The 20,864-nt window shown below is 37.3% G+C and overlaps 1 protein-coding gene across 1 annotated transcript; it reads left to right on the top strand.

Moving 5' to 3' along the window:
• The first annotated feature begins 3,807 nt into the window (after positions 1-3,807).
• Positions 3,808-18,360, top strand: ADH6 (alcohol dehydrogenase 6 (class V)). The gene is made up of 8 exons (XM_073017846.1): positions 3,808-3,851; positions 4,600-4,762; positions 7,198-7,339; positions 10,450-10,537; positions 10,668-10,884; positions 12,027-12,287; positions 13,373-13,505; positions 16,043-18,360. Exons 1-8 carry the CDS (start codon positions 3,808-3,810, stop codon positions 16,183-16,185), a joined length of 1,191 nt encoding a protein of 396 aa, XP_072873947.1. The 3' UTR covers positions 16,186-18,360.
• The last annotated feature ends 2,504 nt before the right edge of the window (positions 18,361-20,864 follow it).

Raw genomic sequence — 20,864 nt, 5'->3', positions numbered from 1 at the left:
TCTGTTAGAAATTACTGATGCACACACTATATTGTAAATTCTTACCTCTGTATACTGTATTTCTGCATACAGATGTTACATTAAAGAATTACTTCATCCCCATGTGACCATCTCACCTCATAATCAAATGACCCTAAATCCCTCACTAGCCTACCCCTGCCCTCACTAAACTTAATAATAAATGCTGGCATATCCAGCGCATTGTTGGTACCGCAGGACCAGAAGGCGGTGACCCCCCTGGACCCAGTTTTCACTATCTTGTGTGTGTCTATTATTTCTCGACCTGCCGATCAACCTGGGAACAAAGAGAGAGTCCCATTGTATTGCGGGCTGCTGGCTAGGTCCCCCAATAGAGGCGGAGGTTGCAGTGAGCAGAGATCACACCACTGCACTCCAGCCTGGGCAACAAGATTGAAACTTCATCTCAAAAAAAAAAAAAAAAGAATAAAATAAGAATATGGCTGCAGACACTGCAGACATCAAAAAGATAATAAGGGAATAACACTATTAACAACTCTACACGGATAAATTTGACAATTAAGGTAACGCTGACCAATTCCTCAAAATTGCAAACTATGAAAACTCATCAAATAAGAAATAGATTATTTGTATAACCTTACAATTATTAAGGTAATTTAATTTATAACTTAAGACATCTCAAAAAGGAGATTCTACCAAACATTTAAAGAATTAACATAGATTGGGAATTGTGGCACATGCCTGTAATTCCAGCATTTTGGGAGGCCAAGGTGGGTGGATCACTTGAGCCCAGGGACTCCAGACCAGTCTGGGCAACATAGTCAGACCCCACCTCTACAAAAAATACAACAATTAGCTGGGTTTAGTGACACACACATGTAGTTCCAGCTACTCAGGAGGCTGAGGTGGGAAGATCAGTTGAACCTGGGAAGTTGAGGCTGCAATGAGCTATGATCACACCACTGCACTCCAGCCTAGATGACAAAGCAAGAACCTGTCTCTAAAAAAAAAGTAAAAAAGAAATAACAGTTCTACACAATCTCCTCCATAAAATAGATGAGGTGAAAATACTTCCAAGTTCATTTTATAAAATTACTGTGACACGAAAACCAAAACCAACGATGGTGCCAAAAAAAGAAGAAAACTAACATTAATAACTCTTATGATTATAGACACAAAAATCTTTAACAGAATGTTAGCAAAGTTAATCCAGTGATTGATATGTAAAAAAGAATTATACACCAAGTGTGATTTTTTTCCAGGTATGCAAGGCTAGTTCCACATTTGAAAAGTAATCAATGTAATCTACCATATCAACATGCTAAAAATAAAAAATAATATGATTGTATCATTTTACACAGAACAAGAATTTACTTATTCTCTCTTGTCTTCTAGCTAAGCCATTCCCCCTGGTGTTGCCTTTCATTGGAAATGTATTTTATCTCCTTTCTTCATCAAGATCCTTGGGCCCTGGCTCAAGACCCAGGTCCACACACAGAGATTTTCTTGGGGCCAAATCCAAGTTGGTAGGCCCTGAATGCAAATTAGTTTCACTTCCTCTGAGTAACCAGTTCTGCACACCAAAGAGTGAGGAGCTCTTGATAAACTACTAGAGAAAATCTGATACCATCCTTATCTCTCAACAAGGGGTCTATATTCAGAAACTCAAAAGAATTACTCAAGTTTAGAGACAAATGTGACCATTTCTGTATTTTGAAAACAACAGAAAAGAAATAATTTTATATACTCTGTTAGAAACTTTAAGTTTGGACATTTAAAAGTCCAAATTTAAAACTCGAAAGTGTGGATACTAAGAGGGGACCTGTTTGATTAAGGGGAAAAAAGATAGTTTGCAATTTCACCTTTTGTGCTCTTTCATTGAGCTGAGCGTATTTCAGATTACACTTAGGAACCTCCCTCAGGAAGCAGGAGAGTCTGTATTTCCTGTTTAATAATCACCTGACTGCATAGAAAGCTCAGGACCCAGCCTTCTGATCTACCAGTCACCTGTGTACCTTTGTACTTTCTACAGTGAAAGTTGCGACAGGACCTCCCTTTCTCAATAAATTTGTCCGTGGTGGAGAAAATCAGCATGAGTACTACAGGCCAAGTAGGTGAAGTCTTATTCTTTATGTTGTGTCATATCTTTGTCAGTTTGTGTGCTCATCTCTTTACCAACATCTAATCACCCAGAGCTAGTCTTTGGGCTCCTAAAGGTGAGAAGCTACCATAATCATAGTATCTCCCCTCCTCCTCCTCTCCCTTTTTCTTAATTCACTTTATCTGCTTTGACTTCCCTCAGTTCTCTCATCTCTTCAATAAGTAATGTCCAAGCCCTTTATCAGAATTTCCAGAGTCAAAGATATATCCCCTTCTCCAAGGATCTCACAGAGAGACAATAATTATAAAAGAGCAATTATAAAGCAATATACAAGAATAGTAAAGAGAAAGAGGATGGGAGCCTCAAGGAAAAGCTCCTAACCCAGTTTGGTTTTCCGGAGGTGATACCAAAGGGGAAATCACTGGAGAAATATGAATTCACCAGGTAAAGAAGAAGTGTGTGCAGGCAGATAAAACAACATGAGGAGTAATACAGAGACTGAGAAAATATCCCATGTAAGAAATTTCAGAATATGTTTGGGGGCTGAAAGGTAAAGCCTGAAGCACAAAGTGACAGGAAATAAGGTTGGAGAGACTGACAGAGAGAGAATCCTGATGTCAGTGGATCCAGTTAAGCAAAGGGTAACAACATCATTTTTAGATAGGAGATTGGTGTGACTAGGATTATATTTCAAATGGCAATGGTATAAAGGGTGATTTCGAAGGTGGTAAAAGCAAGACAGAGATAAAGCAGGAAGCTTTTTCAGTAGTAGCAGGAGTGGAGAAAAGGCGACATATCCCAGAAAAATTTAGACTGTGAAGACTGAGGGAGAGAAAAATTGAGGCTACTTCCCAGGTTTCTATCTTGAGTGAGTGAACACATTGCACGGCTGCTAGTTGAAATAGAGGTAGCAGAGGGAGGAATATATTGAGTGTTTTGTCTACTAGAGCGTGGAGGAAGGTGGAAATGGGAAAAAGAAATAATGACACGTTCATGTTTTAACATGTTGAGTTTGAAATACCTCCAGGAACTTCAAACAGCAAATGAATACATTAGCCTAGGGAGAAATATGCCCCATAAATATAGATTACTCACATAAAGGTACTGGTTGAATCTGCAAAATAGATAAGACTACACAGAAAGAGAATTTATAGTGACAACAGTGGTGGCCTGAAATCAGAACCTTTAAGAACTACCTTGCCACCAACAAATTCTCCAACCTCAGTCTGCCAATAGACACCATTTGATTATTGCCTCCATTCCTTGCTCCATAACTCACCCTTCCACTCCAAAACTGATTTTTCCCATGCTTAGGATCACAAATAACTCCCACACTGTAATGCCATTCCTACCCTGAAACAGCCACCAGGCCACTTTATTCATAGTAATATAAAAAGTATGACATCTGCAATCCCACTACTGGATACCTACCCACAGGAAAATAATATATTAAAGGTATACCTGAACTTGCCTGTTTATTGCAGCACTATTCACAGTAGCAAAGATACAGAATCAACCTAATTATCCATCAACGGATGAATGGGTAAACAACATGTGGTACACGTACACAATGGAGTACTATTCAGCCATAAAAAAGAATGAGATCCTGTCATTTGCAGCAACAGGGATAGAACTGAAGATCATTATCTTAAGTGAAATAAGCCAGGCACAAAAAGACAAATATCACATGTTCTTACTTAAATGTGAGATCTAAAAAGTGTGAACACATGGAAGTAGAGAGTGGAAAAATAGATAACAGAGACTGGGAAGGGTGAGTGGAGAGGATGACGAGAAGTGGGTTAAAAGGTACAAACATACAATAAGATAGAAGGAATAAATTCAATGTTTGATACCAGAGTAAGATGACTATACTCAACAAAAATGTATTATACTCAGGTAATGGACACCCTGAATACCCTGACTTGGTCACTACACATGATATACATGTAACAAAATTTTTCATGTATCCCACAAATAGGCACAATATTTTTTTTTTTTTTTTGAGATGGAATCTCACTCCGTTGCCAGGCTGGAGTGCAGTGGCATGATCTCGGCTCACTGCAACCTCTGCCTCCCAGGTTCAAGTGATTCTCCTGCCTCAGCCTCCTGAGTAGCTAGGATTACAGGCACACGCCACCACGCCCGACTAATTTTTATATTTTTAGCAGAGACAGGGTTTCACCATGTTGGTCAGGCTGGCCTCAAATTCCTGACCTCGTGATCCACCCACCTCGGCCTCCCAAAGTGCTGGGATTACAGGCGTGAGCCACGATGCCCGGCCAATAGGCACAATTTTTTTAATTAGAATCTTTAAAAGTATGACATCTATCCTCTTGGTCATGTTACATTTTGTAAATACAGTTGGTATTTGCAAAACTAATACCAACTGAGGCTGATAGTATAAGAAAACTTAAATTGGGGTCAGAAAGACTACCTTCAGCATATATTTATTATTTTTGTTTTCTTGAGTGCAGAAAATTGGACTAATCCAATTTAGTGATTCTATATCACTAATATAGCAATCTTCCAACTCCCAAACTTAAGGAGTTTCTCTTTCTGCCCCCATATTCTATTCCCCAGGTTATAAGATGCAAAGCAGCCATAGTCTGGAAGCCTGGTGCACCATTTTCTATTGAGGAGGTAGAAGTGGCCCCACCAAAGGCAAAGGAAGTTCGCATAAAGGTAAAATGAACAAACAAAAAAAGTCACACCAAAAGCCAGAGCTTCTTACTGTAAGTTACATATTCTTCTCAGGATATTCAACTCAGAAAAAACTAAAACTGCATATCTTTGCATTTCTTTTTCATAAACATTTCCATCAATTTTTAAATCCAGCCAGATAAAAGGTTAGGGAGGTAAAGCATAGGCTAACTGCCCAAAGGATAAAACTCAGGCTTATTTATAGCTATTGTACTAACTACTAATTTAAAAAATTTCTACCCTCAAACCCTATCTTAATCTGTACTTGTAAATTTTTATGGCATTCTTCATAATATTTATCTTGAAATATTTTGAATAAAAAATTGTTTGATTACAAACAAATCATAGCTGAGTCTGGAAACTCAAGTTGGAGCTGGAAGGGCCTTAAGGAAACCCGATACTTTACAGATGCGAAGCCTGAAGCAGCTGCGGTTTAGTGACTGGTCACATAGCTAGTAGAATAAAAATATAGACTAATTTTTCTGGCTGAGTGTGATAGCTCATCCCTGTAATCCCAGCACTTTGGGAGGCAAAGGCGGGAAGATTGCTTGAGTGCAGGAGATGAGAACAGTTTTTCTCAACCTTGGTTACCTATTTGGAATCAGCTGGAAGCTTTGAAAAATGCTGATAACCAAGTCCCATCCCCAGAAATTCCGAAATTGTGATTTAATTAGTCTGGGGTGCAGCCTGGACATGCAAATTTTTTAAATCACTTCCAGATGGCTCTAATAGGCCTCCTCCAAACTAGAAAATAGTTTACCTGACTTGCAGTTCAGAGTCCTTTGTTATTATTTTAATTATAACAATACAGAAGAAGTACTGTTTAATGATAGATTACAAAGAGACAGTCATTTTCTAAGTCATCTCATCTGCACAGTTCATGCCTTCTTTTCAGAGTGCCTTCTCCACCCTACATCCCCCATGGAGTAAGCAGTGGGCTATTGGGTTGTCTGCATCCACTCCCCACCCACAGGGTCACAACTCATGCAACCAGGTTTAGACCCTCACTCAAAGACATTCAGTCATTATCAGACAAGCTACACATCTGAAGCTCTCACCAGTGAATTTGAACGAAGATATGGGCACTATAGCAGAGTAAGTGATGGCAGGCAATGGTGAGGTTGGGCAGACTCATCACTGGTAACTGTTTTTAACCATGATCAGCAAAATAAATGGAGAAAGCCGATCTGCAGAGAATAATAGGTGAATGCAACTATGCCCATATTGAATCAAGTAAAGAGATAAAGAGAAGGACTATTTGGTAAATGTCTAGGTCTATGAGGTCTGACAGCACTTTCTACAGTTGGGTCGCAGGTAATTCAGGCAATTTTATGATATTGTTCCAATAATCCTCCTTTTACATGCACAAATTTCAATATATTTCATTTCTTGACTAAGGAGTGTGTGTGTGTGTGAGTGTGTGGCTGCGTGTATGCAAACTTCATATTTATTTTAGAAATGAAGAAACTGAGACCCAGAAAGAAAAATTTACCCCCAAGTTCACACGGCTGAGAAGGGGGAGAGCCAGTTTTTCACCCCTGAACTCTTAACCACTGTTCTGGAGTGCCTTCATTTTAAACTGTCTGGCTAACTTACAATAAACTGAGATTATGACTTGTACAAATAACAAAACTATAAAGCTCACTTGTAAAATAAATTAATGTTTTAATTATATTATAATAGGAAACATTATTCCTTTGCCTCCTGTGTTCCAATTTATTTATTTTATTCTATCTTATTTTATTTCATTACATTTTATTTCATTTTAGAGACAGGGTCTCACTCTGTCACCCAGACTGGAGTGCAGTGGTACAAAATCATAGCTCACTGGAGCCTCGAACTACTGGGCTCAAGTGATCTTCCCACTTCAGCCTCCCAAGCAGCTTGGACTACAGGTGCATGCCACCATGCCTGGCTAATTTATTTATTTATTGTAGAGATGGGGGTCTCACTATTTTGCCCAGGCTGGTCTCAAACTCCTGCCCTCGAGTGATTCTCCTCCCTCAGCCTCCCAAGATGCTGGAATTTTAAGCATAAGCCACTGCACTCAGCTCAATTCCTTTATTTTTATAATTGGTCTTTCTCCTCCACACTTCCACCTACAAGCTCAGTGAAGCCAATTGAGACCTCAGACATCAAGTCACACTGTAATTTTACAGCTTCTCTTCTGACCCCATTCTACCCACCCTCCCCAGTAAATTTTCAATCATAATCTTGATTCTGAAATCAGCTAATGAAAAACATTTCATTGCTTTAACAAATTATTATTGACTCTTCCCTAGAATTAAAACTGATAAGAAATGAATGCAGTGTATAAATGGAGAATATCAAACTAGTAAAAAGCCTTACAATCAACAACTCTAAAACGCCATTATCTGAAACAGTGGGAACTGCAGTACTCTTTGCCTTCCATACAGGTTGTGGCCACCGGACTGTGTGGTACAGAGATGAAAATATTGGGGAGTAAACACTTGGACCTCTTGTATCCCACCATCTTGGGTCATGAAGGGGCTGGAATCGTTGAGAGTATTGGAGAAGGAGTAAGCACAGTGAAACCAGGTAGGAATTAGCACCTGGTAATAGAAAAAAGCAACAACTTGGAACCAACATCAAGAAAATGATGAGCACCCCTTAAGTATGTCAGGATCAAGTGAAATAAAAGGTGAAATGTTGCCAACTTCTTAGAAAAGGAGGGATAATTACTTGTAAGTTACATAAAATACTAAATATATTGTATTCTTTGCATTTACATTTTGAAAATAAGAAGAAAACAAGAAGTAGAATGCACTGAAACTGGACTTGAAAGTACAAATGAGACAAACATTTATGAAAAAAGGGTTGAATAATTTAAATAATTATTGAACAATTATTTAAATGAGGCATTATGATAAACAATCAAACACATTAGTGGAACCAAATAAAGCAGCAGTCCCAGATTGGATCCAAATAAACATAAGAAGTTAATGCAGCATGAGGTTTGTCTTTCAAACTCAAGAGGGGAAACAGATTATTCAACAAATTGTGTTGAAACAACTAGATAGTTATCTGGACTAAAAAAGTAAATTGGGTTGCCATCTCATTCTTTATTAAAAAAATTATACATGAATCTAAAAATTAAATGTGAAAAGGAAAACCATAGAAGTACTATAAAATAACATGGGAGAACACTGTATTATCTAGGAGGAGGGAAGAAAATTTTAATCAATACAAAAAAATACCCAGAAGATATAAAATAGATATTTATATAGATAAATTTGACAATGTAAAAATTACATAGATTCTGCATGTTTAAAAAAACCCCAGAAGTCAAAACCCAGTAGGACAATGGACCAATTTTCTTAACATAGAAATAATTTCTTTAAAAGCAATTGTTAAAAGCTGAGTAGAAAAATGGGCAAACAAAATACATATCTAGTTTAAAGAAATGTACATATATACATATGTGTGTGTGTGTATATATATGAATGCTCTTAAATACATTAAAATATGCCCAACCTCAGACATATTAAAAATAAATAACATTTTAAAAGGCTGGGGGGTGGGAAAAATGGAGAGATGTGGTCAAATGGTATACAATTTCTGCTAGATAGGAAAAATAAGTTTTTTGAGATCTATTGAACAGCATGGTGATTACAGTTAATAATAATGAATTATACTATATTTCAAAATTGCTAAGAGTATACATTTCAAATGTTATCACCACAAAATATAAATCTTCAAGTGTTTAACATATTAATTAGCTTGATTTAATCATCCCATACTATATACACATAATATCACATTGTACTCCATAAATATATAATTTGTCAATGTACAGTAAAATTTTTAAATGCACTGAAGAAACACTTTTTATCTAGCAGATCGGCAAAGGTTAAGAAGTTTGATAATATGTAGAGTTGACAAGAATATAGGCAGACAGCTCCCTCATATCTTATTGTTTGGAACGTAGATTTTCTGGATTTGTAGATTTGCTCAACTCTAAATGTGGCAATATGTAATATCATTTAAATGTAGGTATTCTTGGACACAATAGTTTCAGTTCTAGAAACTTATTTCATAGATATATGTTCATATATTCATTTTCTATTGCTGCTGGAAAAAATCACCACAAATATAACATTTGAAAGCAACACAAATTTATTATCTTAGTTTCCATAGATCAGAAATCTGAGTGGGCTTGGCTGGGTTTTCTGCTCACGTTTCAAGGTCAAAAGCGTAGTAGCCAAGTGGGTCCTTATCTGGAGACTCTGGAGAAAAATCGACTTCCAAGTTCATTCAAGTAGTTTTCAGAATCCAATTCCTTGAGGCTGTAGGACTGAGGTCCTTATTTCCTCACCAGCGGTTGGCTCCGTGAAATTGCTCACATTTCTTCTTCTGTGGCACCTTCCAGCCTTGAAGTAGCCATGGCCCACTAAATCCTTCCACAAGTGTTAAGTCACTTTTACTTCCTCTTCTGCCTTCCTCTGCTCTTCTTTCAATGGCTCATGTGATTACCTTGGGTCCACCTGGATAATTCAGTATAATCTCCCTATCTTAATGTCAACTGATTAGTAACCTTAGTTACATCTAGAGAGTACCCCTTGCCACATAGCATAACATACTCACAGGCATGATACCACAACATAGTCACAGTTTCTAGGGATTTGTGCAGGATATCTTTGGGAGGACATTTTAGAACTCTGTCTACAACAAGATACTCATTGCATTATTGGTTTTAGTGTTGGGGTGGAGGGAAACAAAGAACAACCTAAATATCTATCAGTGTTCATGGCACTGATTAATGATGGAGCACTATATGTATTAAAATAGAAAGCTCCATGATAGAGTGTTAAGTAAAAAAGCTAGGCCCAAACCAGGGTAGACAGTATGCTTACCTTTGCATTTTTCAGCTCTGAAAAATATCATTGTTACTGGTCAGAGTACCTGTCTCTAAGATGGGGAACTGGGGAATAGAGTGATAATTTTTACTTTTGTGCAGTTTAAATTTTTACCATATGTATGTGTTACTTTTTAAAAAATAAAAATAAATAAAATAGAAGAAACTAAATCTTAATAAGGTTTTTAACTAAAAGTATAAAACAAATTTATCTGGTTTACAGTGTTAGACCATGGGGGCAGCCAGTAAAATACATCACAGGCAAGCTCTTCTAATCATGTCCTGATACTTTGACCACTACTAGAGAAGTCTGCCTACCTTTGATCTCTAAGGTCAAGAAGAAAGGGTTGATGTCAAACACAGAGAACAGCATAGAAGCAATTTTTTTCTCCCTAATCCAGAACTTATTCTGTGAGTATGTGGTATCCATACTATTTTAAATTCAATCCCTGAGAAAGGAAATTAGTGTTGAAAATGTAAGAAGAGATAAGACTTGACTGAATGGATATATGACAAAAAACTATTTGATACTCCAAGAAGAACTCACAAAGGAGGCAAATCTGGAGCCAGTTCCTCAAGATTCAGCCACTGAGCCCAGGGCTGGGCCCAGATGCTGAAGACATTCTCTCTTTTTGTAAGTATTTGATTTGCTTTGTGGTATCAAGAACAACTGAATGTGGAAATAATTCTCAGCTGTAATTTCTTCTTGGGTGCCTTGTTCTCAAAATCCTGAAAGACAACTATCTGTTTCCTTAAAAAATGATATGTTAATAAGGCATGATTTTGCTCTTAGGTGACAAAGTTATCACACTCTTTCTGCCACAGTGTGGAGAATGTACCTCTTGCTTGAATTCTGAGGGCAATTTTTGTATACAAGTCAAGTAAGTTTTTACTAATATTTTCTTTTTGAAAACTTAATTCACTTTCATTGGAGAAGATCTAAGCTTTCTAACTCAAAATAAACTTTGTGTGTGTGTGTGTGTATTTTTTTTTCTTTTTTGTCTATAAAAGACAGTCAAAACCCCAACTGATGTCTGATGGTACCAGCAGGTTTACCTGCAACGGAAAATCAATATATCACTTTGGTAATACCAGCACCTTCTCTGAATACACAGTGATAAAGGAAATCTCAGTTGCCAAGATTGATGCAGTTGCTCCTCTGGATAAAGTATGCCTAATTAGCTGTGGCTTTTCCACTGGGTTTGGTGCTGCAATCAATACTGCCAAGGTGAGGGGAATTTATACCCATTTGTAATGGAATTATTGGGATATGGAGTTGAAAGGCCTCATGCATCTTGGTCATGTCTTATCATATCAAAGGAAAAATCCCAAGCCTGACTCCAAACATCCTTGAGTTCTCTGCTATCTACCTAGTCTTCCCACACCCTCTTCAACATTTTTCCCATTCCCTCTCGGTCAGTAGTAAATGACAGATTAAGTCTGGATGCCATTCACAAGTGGAAATATCAGGAATTCCTGAAAATTAAATCTAACATAGTTACAACATGACTCTGTGGCCTTTCATATTCCAATTTATCCTTTCTTTCCTTAGACAAATATTTCTGGAGCCATTTACTGTCCCAGGTGTGAGAATTCAGCAGCTAACAAAACTCATGAAGTTAATATTATATTGCATGATATATTAGGTAGTGATAAATGCTAATAAAAAGAAAAAGAGAGCAAAGGAACCAAGTGATGAAGGAAGTGTTACTACATTAGACAGATTGACCAGGGGATCCCATTCTGGCTGAATGGGCTGCTATTGAACTCTTATTTCTAAAACATCACTGAAACCTTCCCAGCTCCCTTCTTAAAGATGCTGTTGAATTTTGTCCATCAGTCCCAATACTATACAGAGAGAAAGAATGGAAAAAAAAATTTTAATCAGCCCTATGTAGGACAGTACTCAATTTTTTTAAAAAAAGCCTTTGCCTTCACAAGACATTGACTCTATAAGTAATGAAAATTTTACAGATACCAAAAGAAAGAGAGAGAGGGAGAGAGAGAGAAAAAAATGGTTGTAGGAAGACAGAGATAATTTTAAAGAACTCAAAAAATCTGGAATTAAATACACTATCAAATAAGTCTTAAGATTCAATGAAAATTCATTTAAACTACTACTCAGACTAATTCCTAGGACTTGAAACTCTACTTTCAGGTAGTTTTTTGTTCCTGTGACAAGAGTATTCCATATCTAGAAATATTTTTAAAAATTCAAACTTTCTAGTTATAATACATTATGTATGTAAACATCGTTTGCTTATGACTCATTAAAAAATACATGCATATAGACTTAGCCTTCCCAAATGAGTAAAGATGTATGTTCTCTTTGCTTTTTGTTTTCTGGGTTTTCTGCCTGTATGTGTTTAGGTGACTCCAGGTTCTACCTGTGCTGTGTTTGGCCTGGGAGGAGTCGGCTTGTCTGTTATCATGGGTTGTAAAGCGGCAGGAGCAGCCAGGATCATTGGAGTGGACGTCAACAAGGAGAAATTTAAGAAGGCACAGGAATTGGGTGCCACTGAGTGCCTCAACCCTCTGGACTTAAAGAAACCCATTCAAGAAGTTTTATTTGATATGACAGATTCTGGTATAGACTTCTGCTTTGAGGCCATTGGAAATCTGGACACTCTGGTATGTAATCCTCTGGAGTGAAAATTACCAAGACTTTTACCAGTCATCATTTTAGATTATAGTTGGATGAGCTTTCTTAAATTCCCTCCACTTTGCTCCAGTTAATTTTCTTTGTGTTCCATGACATCTCAGCTGGTGCCCTCTGTCTAATCCTACAAATTTATTCACTATCCCAGATACTAAATCTAGAACTTTCATATAATTTCAAAGCCAGAAGTTTTAAGCAAGATAAGGTTAAAATTTGATTAATGACCTTACAAATCAATGTGCTTTTCACTTTCAGTAGTCTTTCATGTCAGATCTGATATAAGTTTCCAAGAAAAATATTTACTAGTCATGATTAAACGGGTTCATTTCAAAACTGAAGGGGAAAAAAGTGGTGGTTTTTCTGGCTAAACATGGTTTACATAACAGAATAGAAACTGAGGGGAAGTTACTTCAAAATCTGAGGCTTGTTTTCTTTGGAGATTTGGAGAAATAGTGTATTATTGGGTTGTATGGCTCTGTCTTCTAGTCAGCTGTATGGAAACTCAACAACTGCCTCTTCCAACTAGGGCTCTTTTCCCAGCATAAAAAATCTTTTCATGACTCACCATACATAAATTCCTTTATTGTAAGAAGATACAGCAAAACCTTTCTCACACTCTTACTCTGAGAAATAGCCTTTGAACATAACGAATGTAACGGTATCTGTTTCTCACTTTACTAGCATCTTATTATATAAATATCTGTCTTCTTAGCTGTCTAAAAGAAAAATGTCAATTCTTACCAGCCACCTGCGTCAGTAATAATTTTTATAAAAATTATTTTTATTATTATCACTACTGTGGATGTTTTTACTATTTTCATTTTTGTTATTTCCATTTATTGAGTCCTAAAATGCCAGGTACTATACTAGGCAACATACAAGATCTTATATGTGTTTCATAGCATCCTTACAAGATAAATGTTATTTCAAATGAGAATAGGGAGAATCAGAAAAGAAAGTCATAGACCATTCAGGAGTCAAGCTGAAATTAAGATGCAGGCTCAATCCTCACATACATTTTTTAACCCCTGTACTGTATTGCATCACTTTATAACAGGCAGCTGCCCTCGCCTCCTGCAATGAGAGCTATGGGATCTGTGTGGTTGTTGGGGTGTTGCCTGCCGGTGGTCAACTCAACATCAGTGGCCAGTTATTCTCAGGACGTTCTCTGAAGGGTTCTGTTTTTGGAGGTATGGATGAAGCAGGAAAGGGTGGAAATGCCTGAGGAGGTGAAGGTGGGAAATAGAAAAATATATCATAAACGCTTAAGAAAGGACATAAAACAACAGCTTTATATTACACATTTTTTTTCAATATATGAATACCCAATATAAAGGGATGGATAGTGGGTGTATCTAGTTCCTCTTGGAAAGCTTTTTCTCATGCAAAGATGGAAAAGAGGTTTTTTAATTGATTGGTTAAGAATCCAGTGTCCAAAGTTTAAAGCAAACTCTAAATTGAAAAGAAGGCAATATTGTAATCTATAACTATATTTCAGTGAAATTATACACCTGCCAGCTGGGATTCTTTGGAGGATATACTTAGCCGTTAGTTGTCATTGTTCAACTCATATAAAATCTTATCCCAAACAAATGAGTTGTCATGCTACCAACTCAAATATATTAAACACAATGGATTCATGATTTAAAAGAAATACTATTGATAAAAAAATAAGAATGATTTTACCCCAATGAAAAATATCTTATCATAGAATCCTTTGATTTTGTTTTTTTGTTTGTTTTGTTTTGTTTTTTACCTGTCCTGGAACATTTTTACAGACTTTAGAAGAGTATTTTATTGAAAAAGTAGAAGACAAACTAAATTAAATAAATCTGCTTAAGATTCTGGGCTCTTAAGCAAGAAATCTGAAATTTATGAAGAAATGTATTTATCCAGAAACTCTGGGCAATCTGAATGCCTGGACAAAAAGAGATGAGAATTAGAGGAGTACCTGAATTACTTGCACAAGGGAGCTATCTGTAGTCCCCAAGTAAGCTATGGCAGCATGTTATTACGAATATTAGAAGCCTTGCCTAACTCATTTATAAAGAGTAGATACATGGCAGGATCAGTAAGAAAAAAGTAGTAATAATCCAGTTATATATGTGATCTATTAAATAGAGGAATTGTAATTTCAGTAACAGCCATAACCCAGAAATTGTCATTCCCTATATGAATATAAGCTTGCTTACCTACTTTTTACCCTTCGAGTTTCATGTCATTTTTAAAAACTCTTCCCATGGCTTATTTAATCTTCTCATAACTGTAATTTTAGTTCCTCTATTTAAGATCATTGAATACATCCATTGCCATTTCTCTCTATTGTATTTATAGATGATAATGTTAATTCAAAATATACATACTCAGCTAAGTCTTGTAAAAATAAGATCACCAATATTCTTAAAGCCCTCAGTGAATGAACCTGATTCACTGGCCACTCTAGCACTCATATAGTGATCATTAATGTAAATTACTTTATTCCACAAATAGTATAGTCCTCTGGTTCAATGATTTTCAATCAACAATAGCATTTAATGGGTGTTGGGCAGTCCTGCTAAACCTCCTACCATGTGCAAAATAAAGAATATTCCCCACCCAAAATGCCAGGAGTGTCCTTGTTGAGAAACACTGCCTAGTCCCGTCTGTGATCCTAGAATTTTCCTTCCTGTCATTTGGTTGAAATAATAAAAAAGTGGGGGATTGATATAGATGTAAAAATGCTTTATCAGATCACCAATCAAAATATAAAAACAAATAGATATATACACTGGCCCTTCATGTCATGACGTAGAGCAGTAATTAGAATTCTTGGTTACATATAACAGAAACCAACTTAAATTAAAAATAAATCTATTGGAAGAGTTTGTGATAGTTTGGGGAATAAGTTGGGGAGCCTAACCTAAGCTGGAACCAAGAAAAGCAAGTAACTGCCAAGATCCTATCACAGAATAATCTGCATAGAACACTGAGCAGATTACGCCACATTACACTTTGCACAATTACACCACACCCGCCCTTTCCAGCAATGAGCATACTGCCAAATTCTGTGTGGTAACTCACTGAGCATGGCACTTAGCAGAGTTCTAAATTTAATGCATTTCTTGAAAATCATGGGAATAGAGAAAATACAATGCTAAACTTATCTTACCTTAGCTAACTCCATCTTTGCTTGTGTAATTCCTACTTCCAGAAAGCACATTTTATTCTTATATTGCTTTGTACACATTCTTTTCCCAAGAGCTTTCATTGGGACCACTGTCAAAGTGAGAGTTCTTCTTTTCCTTTAAGCTATTGGATTCTTTTATGAAGCAGCAGATCAAAACATACACATGAAGGCATGCGCACACACACAAAAATGTGCTATATTTAACATTTGAATTGCTTCTTTCCATGATTCGCAAGACCTTGGCCTTTGTTATACATTAGATATGGATTCACTGCTCTCCACAGATTGCAACGTGACACCAGGAACACCTCACGGCAAGGTTCACGGTCTATCTGCTTTGAATTAATTATCCTCTGTAGTACCATAAGTCTCCTTTAGGAACCCAACCCTCTACATAAGGTGTGTGGTTGGGGTAGGCATTCTCCTGATGACTGAGGCAAGTAAATGGGATAGCCTTAGATTTTCTCAGTCAAAGCCAGCATCTTCAGCAGTTACTTTAAATGGCCTTTCCTTCATAATGAAGCCTCATGTATAAAATTCATCACTAATCTGTATTTCCAGGCTGGAAGAGCAGAGAGCACATCCCTAAACTGGTTGCTGATTATATGGCAGAGAAGTTGAATCTAGATCCACTAATTACTCATACTCTGAGTCTTGATAAAATCAATGAAGCAGTTGAATTAATGAAAACTGGAAAATGGTAAACTGCCCACATAAATTTTATGTCTGTGTGTTTGAGACCAAGAGAAAGGGTGTATGGGCTTGGGAGTAGAAGAAAGGTCGTCCCTGCTGCAGAAGTTATATACAGATAAATGAAGAGGCTTTCAGGAATTTGTAAAGCATCTCCTTCCCCTCTGCATTTTGTTTTATTTGTAGCTAATAAAATACATAGTCCTAACAGTATTTAAGTGTTCCCCTACCATTACCTTTGCCATTAGCACTGTATTTCCAATATGGCTTTTTTTTTTCATGACATATTAATGGAAATCAGCTTGTAAAATTGTATGTCAAGTTTAAAAACATAAGAATGTAGTTTACAAATAGGCCATTGTTGTATTTGTTGTTCTACTTTGGGGGAGGAGAGGAATTATTCATAGGATTCCAAATTCTGAATCCTATCTTGGGCCCAAAAAACAGAAACCAGCCATAACCCAGAAATTGGCATTCCCCACATGAGTATAAGCTTGCTTGCCTACTTTTTACCCTTCAAGTTTCATGTCATTTTTAAAAAATCTTCCCATGGCTTATTTAATCTTCTCATTTTTCACCTAAACTAAAGAGAAGAAAATCTAGTCTACTGGTCTACAAAGTGAGAATTTGAAATCCAAAACACAAATATTGCTCTAGAAATGTTCCAACCTTTTCTTTCTTCTTTTTTTCAGTATCCGCTGTATCCTGATACTTTAAGTACAGTGTAATATATGCAAGACCCGAAGGATATTTCACCAACTCAATGGCATTCAATGTAATTTTCATGATTTAGAAGAATTATTCACACAATCCTGTTTCTATATTCTGACTTCTGATTCACTCCTCAGTGGACCTACATCTGGCTTCTGACCTAACCATTTCATCAAAATTGTTCTTATGTAACCCAGTGTCACCCAGGATCAGCCTCCTTTTCAGAGCTAGATTAAGGTTGGCTTGAATCACCCAACTCCACATCCTTCAGACATAAAAGATCAACGCAACATGCTCCCATTTTCATAGTTCCTCTACCTGTGGACCTTTATATTCTTGTACACTATGTCTCTCTCACAGGCCTGGACATGAAACTCTGCCATTTTACTCCAAAGAAACAAAACTCCGCATTAATGAGTCTATTGAAGATTCAGGTTAACCTGAATCAAGTTCACCCAGTCTCAAATGCTCACTTATCCTATCTCTTTGGCAAAAATTTCTCCTCTCGTGGATTGCCAAAGGAAATTCAAATTATTCTTCAATTGCTCAGGATGATTTGACTATCAGCAGCTCATAGTACCCATCTTCATAGCTAAGCCACCTAGGGATCCAGCAGAAAAAAAAGGGGGTGAGGGGAGTCATCATTTACCAGGATCCACACTTCCTACAAAGCAGTTGTAATATTAAACAGCAAAACTGCTTTTTATTCCAATCTTCACATAAAACAGGAATAATTGTATACTTTCTTACTAATGTGTCCCATGGAGTTCTTCCTCCAAGAAGTGGCTAAGGGGAAAATGAGCCCCAGTAATTCTTTGTGGCATCCAATCCTTCTACCCTGACCCTTTGACTTTCTGCCCCAGCCCTTCTTAGTTCTCCTAGAATTAGGACTAAGGTTAAGTGCCCTCTTGGGATATGACTTCCTTCCTTTCCTCTCAATACAAAAAAAGCCTCTTGATACAAAAAGAACCCCCATACACAAAACAACAGTTCCCTTCCTAGTTGCAGGCTCTTCTACTCCAGCTGGACTCCCCTAGCTCTGGACTCCAACTAGATCACAGAGGGGCCTCTGCATGTCAGCAAACTTTGGCTGACCTTGGGAGACCAAAAAGTAGAATATCATGTTTTGATCTAAACAAAATAGTTTCCTGATTTAACATTGGCCAGGAAGGTGGGCTGCACCCTCAGTCTCTCTCTGCCGTCATGGTTTTCACATGGTATCAAAGGACTCTCATGAGAGTCTGATTCTCATGAGTTGGGCATCCTGTGTTTCCCTTTAGGGGTCTGCTTCCTTCAAATAGAGGAGATGGGTGCTATGAAACCTATTCACTCTGGACTTGGGATGGCTCTTCTCCATCTTCCCAATTGTGAGCTGGAGCCTCCATGCCCAACTCTGCTCTGCTCTTCTATTTCCTGACAGCAGCTAAGGCATGCTCCTGTTCTGCCCCCAAATTAACCTTACTAACAACAGTAAGAACTCGGAGGAGTCTTCAGGTCTTGGGAAATCCAAGTTTTCCCAGAAGTGTTTTGTTGTAAACAGTGTCCACACTCTGCCCCAATAAAGCTCAGTTCCTTAAGCGACTTTGAATGTCTTGTTATGTTGTAGCTCATTGCAAAATTCACCTAATTTCATCACAAATGCAGGAACTTTTTTTTTCTTCCTGTTAATATACAATCGAACATATTATCAAGTACTGGAGACTATCTGCATCACTGTATAACCATTCACTGTTGTTGCCAGTTTCAAGACCACATTTGAATCCTATCAGACCCAATAAACTTTGTGAATAGACTTTGTGAACTGTCTCTGAGTCCCACTGTTTTGTCCACATTAAATGTCTTGTTTCAAGCACAAAGCAAAATCTTTCTTTCCAATCCCTGTCACTGTACTTCCCTAGACAGTCACTACATGGGGGCAGTTTACAGACTTCAGCAATGTTTACCTAACTCCAGATCCACACTATAGGAGTCCAGCCTTCAGGGAGAACTATAGTTTTTTCCAGCTTTTGTGTGCATAATGAGAAGCTTTAAGTTTTTCATATTGTTACCCGAGAACAAGAATAATTACATTCTAGGCTATCACCCAACAATAATAAAATAATGTGTGTCCATACAATATAAATGCCTCATACTAACACACAAGGTCCATGCAGAAGCCGATAATTGCACCACCAGGAATATGCACTACCAGACATTGAAAGTTAATGTGCCCTGACAATTTTCAAGTGAGAACCATCAGCTCCTACATATTCGCAAGGAAGCCTTTATATTGGTGTTGGCACAAGCTTCTGAAAATGTTTTAAATCCTATACACACCCTCAGTTTCCTATTAAATGTCGTAAGTTTACACTAGGGTTCTCTCTCTCTAGTGGTGAAATTTGACATTTGCTTACACAATAATTTCAAAAGAATCTGATTTCTCCCACTTATTTATCTCTAGCATCATTCATAAGTCAGATGACCAATCATTGGAGGACTGACAAGAATATGAACTTCATTCTCCATTGTTTTTTTGGGTTTTTTTTTTGCCTTTTTGATGAGCTTTAATAGTCTCTTAACTAATCACTCACTCAACCAACATTTATTTAGTACTGTACATAGTATTGAAGACACAAAAATGATTCATACAGCTTGACATCTAGGGACACATATATGAAAGTAATCAAAATGCAATATAATAACTATTATGTCAGAGGAACAATCAACCAATAAACAGAGGAAAAATAATTAGTCCTACCTAGAAGAGATTAGAGAAAAATTCACAGAGAAGGAAACCTTGAGTTGAGCCTCGAAGGGTGCATCAGGTTTTACCAAGTAGAGAAAGAATATTGCAAACCTATGTAATAGCATGAGAAAAGTTCAAGTTGGTGAAAGAGTAGGGTCTGTGATGGTGTATATGAGAAAGGTGGGAGAGAGGTGTGGCTGGACCAAACAATGAAGAGGGGGAAGGATTTCATTCTATAGACTAGGGATAGTTACAGAAGGTTTTCAAGGAAAGGATTGGCATGCCCAAATCTGTGTTTCAGAAAAAAAAAAAAAACATGACTTTTCAGCCTGGGCAACATAGCAAGACCTATTCTCTACAAAAAGTTTTAAAAAATAAAAAATAAATAAAAATAAATTAGTCGGACATGGTGGTATATGCCTCTAGTCCCAACTACTTGGGAGGCTGAGATAGGAGAATCTTGAGCCAAGGAGTTGGAGGCTGCAGTGTGTCAGGATTATGCTACTGCTCTCCATCCTGGGCAAAAAAAGTGAGACCCTGTCTCATAAAAAAGAAAAAAAAAAATCCTTTGGCAGCACTGTGGAGGACAGTAGGAAGATGACAGAGACTGGAAGTAGGAAAAATAATTGACAAGCTGTGCATTAAGGCACAATTGAGAAGCTGTTTATTAAGGTGCAAATAAGGAGAAAAATTTTGCATCTAAAGCCAAGAGCTGTGAGTACAAGTTACACAATGGGTTTTTGTAGCTGCTGCCATCAGTGCCACATCCATATTCCTAGGACCTTACCACTTCCCTGTGCCCTATTGGCTTTCAGCTGCTGGTGTTGGCACTCTCATGTCTGAGGGCTTTTGCCAGAACTATAGAAGATTGATCTGCCTACTTCTGTTAAAGCAGTCTGGAAGACCTGGGGAATTTATGCCCCACCAAGCAGCCCTCCACAAGTGACTGGTAGAAGTCTCTACAAAATAAACAGGCCAGAGAGTTTTCCATGGGATAAAACTCTAGTTGTCTACTTTGGTAGCCAGTTTTAAAATGCACTCTTACACCCATGTTTATAAAAACATTGTTCGCAATAGCCAAAAGGTAGAAGCAGCCCAAATATTAACTGATGGATAGATGGTATATTCGTCCATTCTTGAGTTGCTATAAAGAAATATCTCAGTAATTTATAAAGAAAAGAGGTTTAATTGGCTCACAGTTCCACAGGCTATACAGGTTATACAGGAAGCACGATGCTGGCATCTGTTGAGCTTCCA

Source organism: Chlorocebus sabaeus, chromosome 7 (genome assembly GCF_047675955.1).
Source record: "Chlorocebus sabaeus isolate Y175 chromosome 7, mChlSab1.0.hap1, whole genome shotgun sequence".
Taxonomy (NCBI): Eukaryota; Metazoa; Chordata; class Mammalia; order Primates; family Cercopithecidae; genus Chlorocebus; species Chlorocebus sabaeus.
This window is presented reverse-complemented; position numbering and strand designations above follow the sequence as displayed.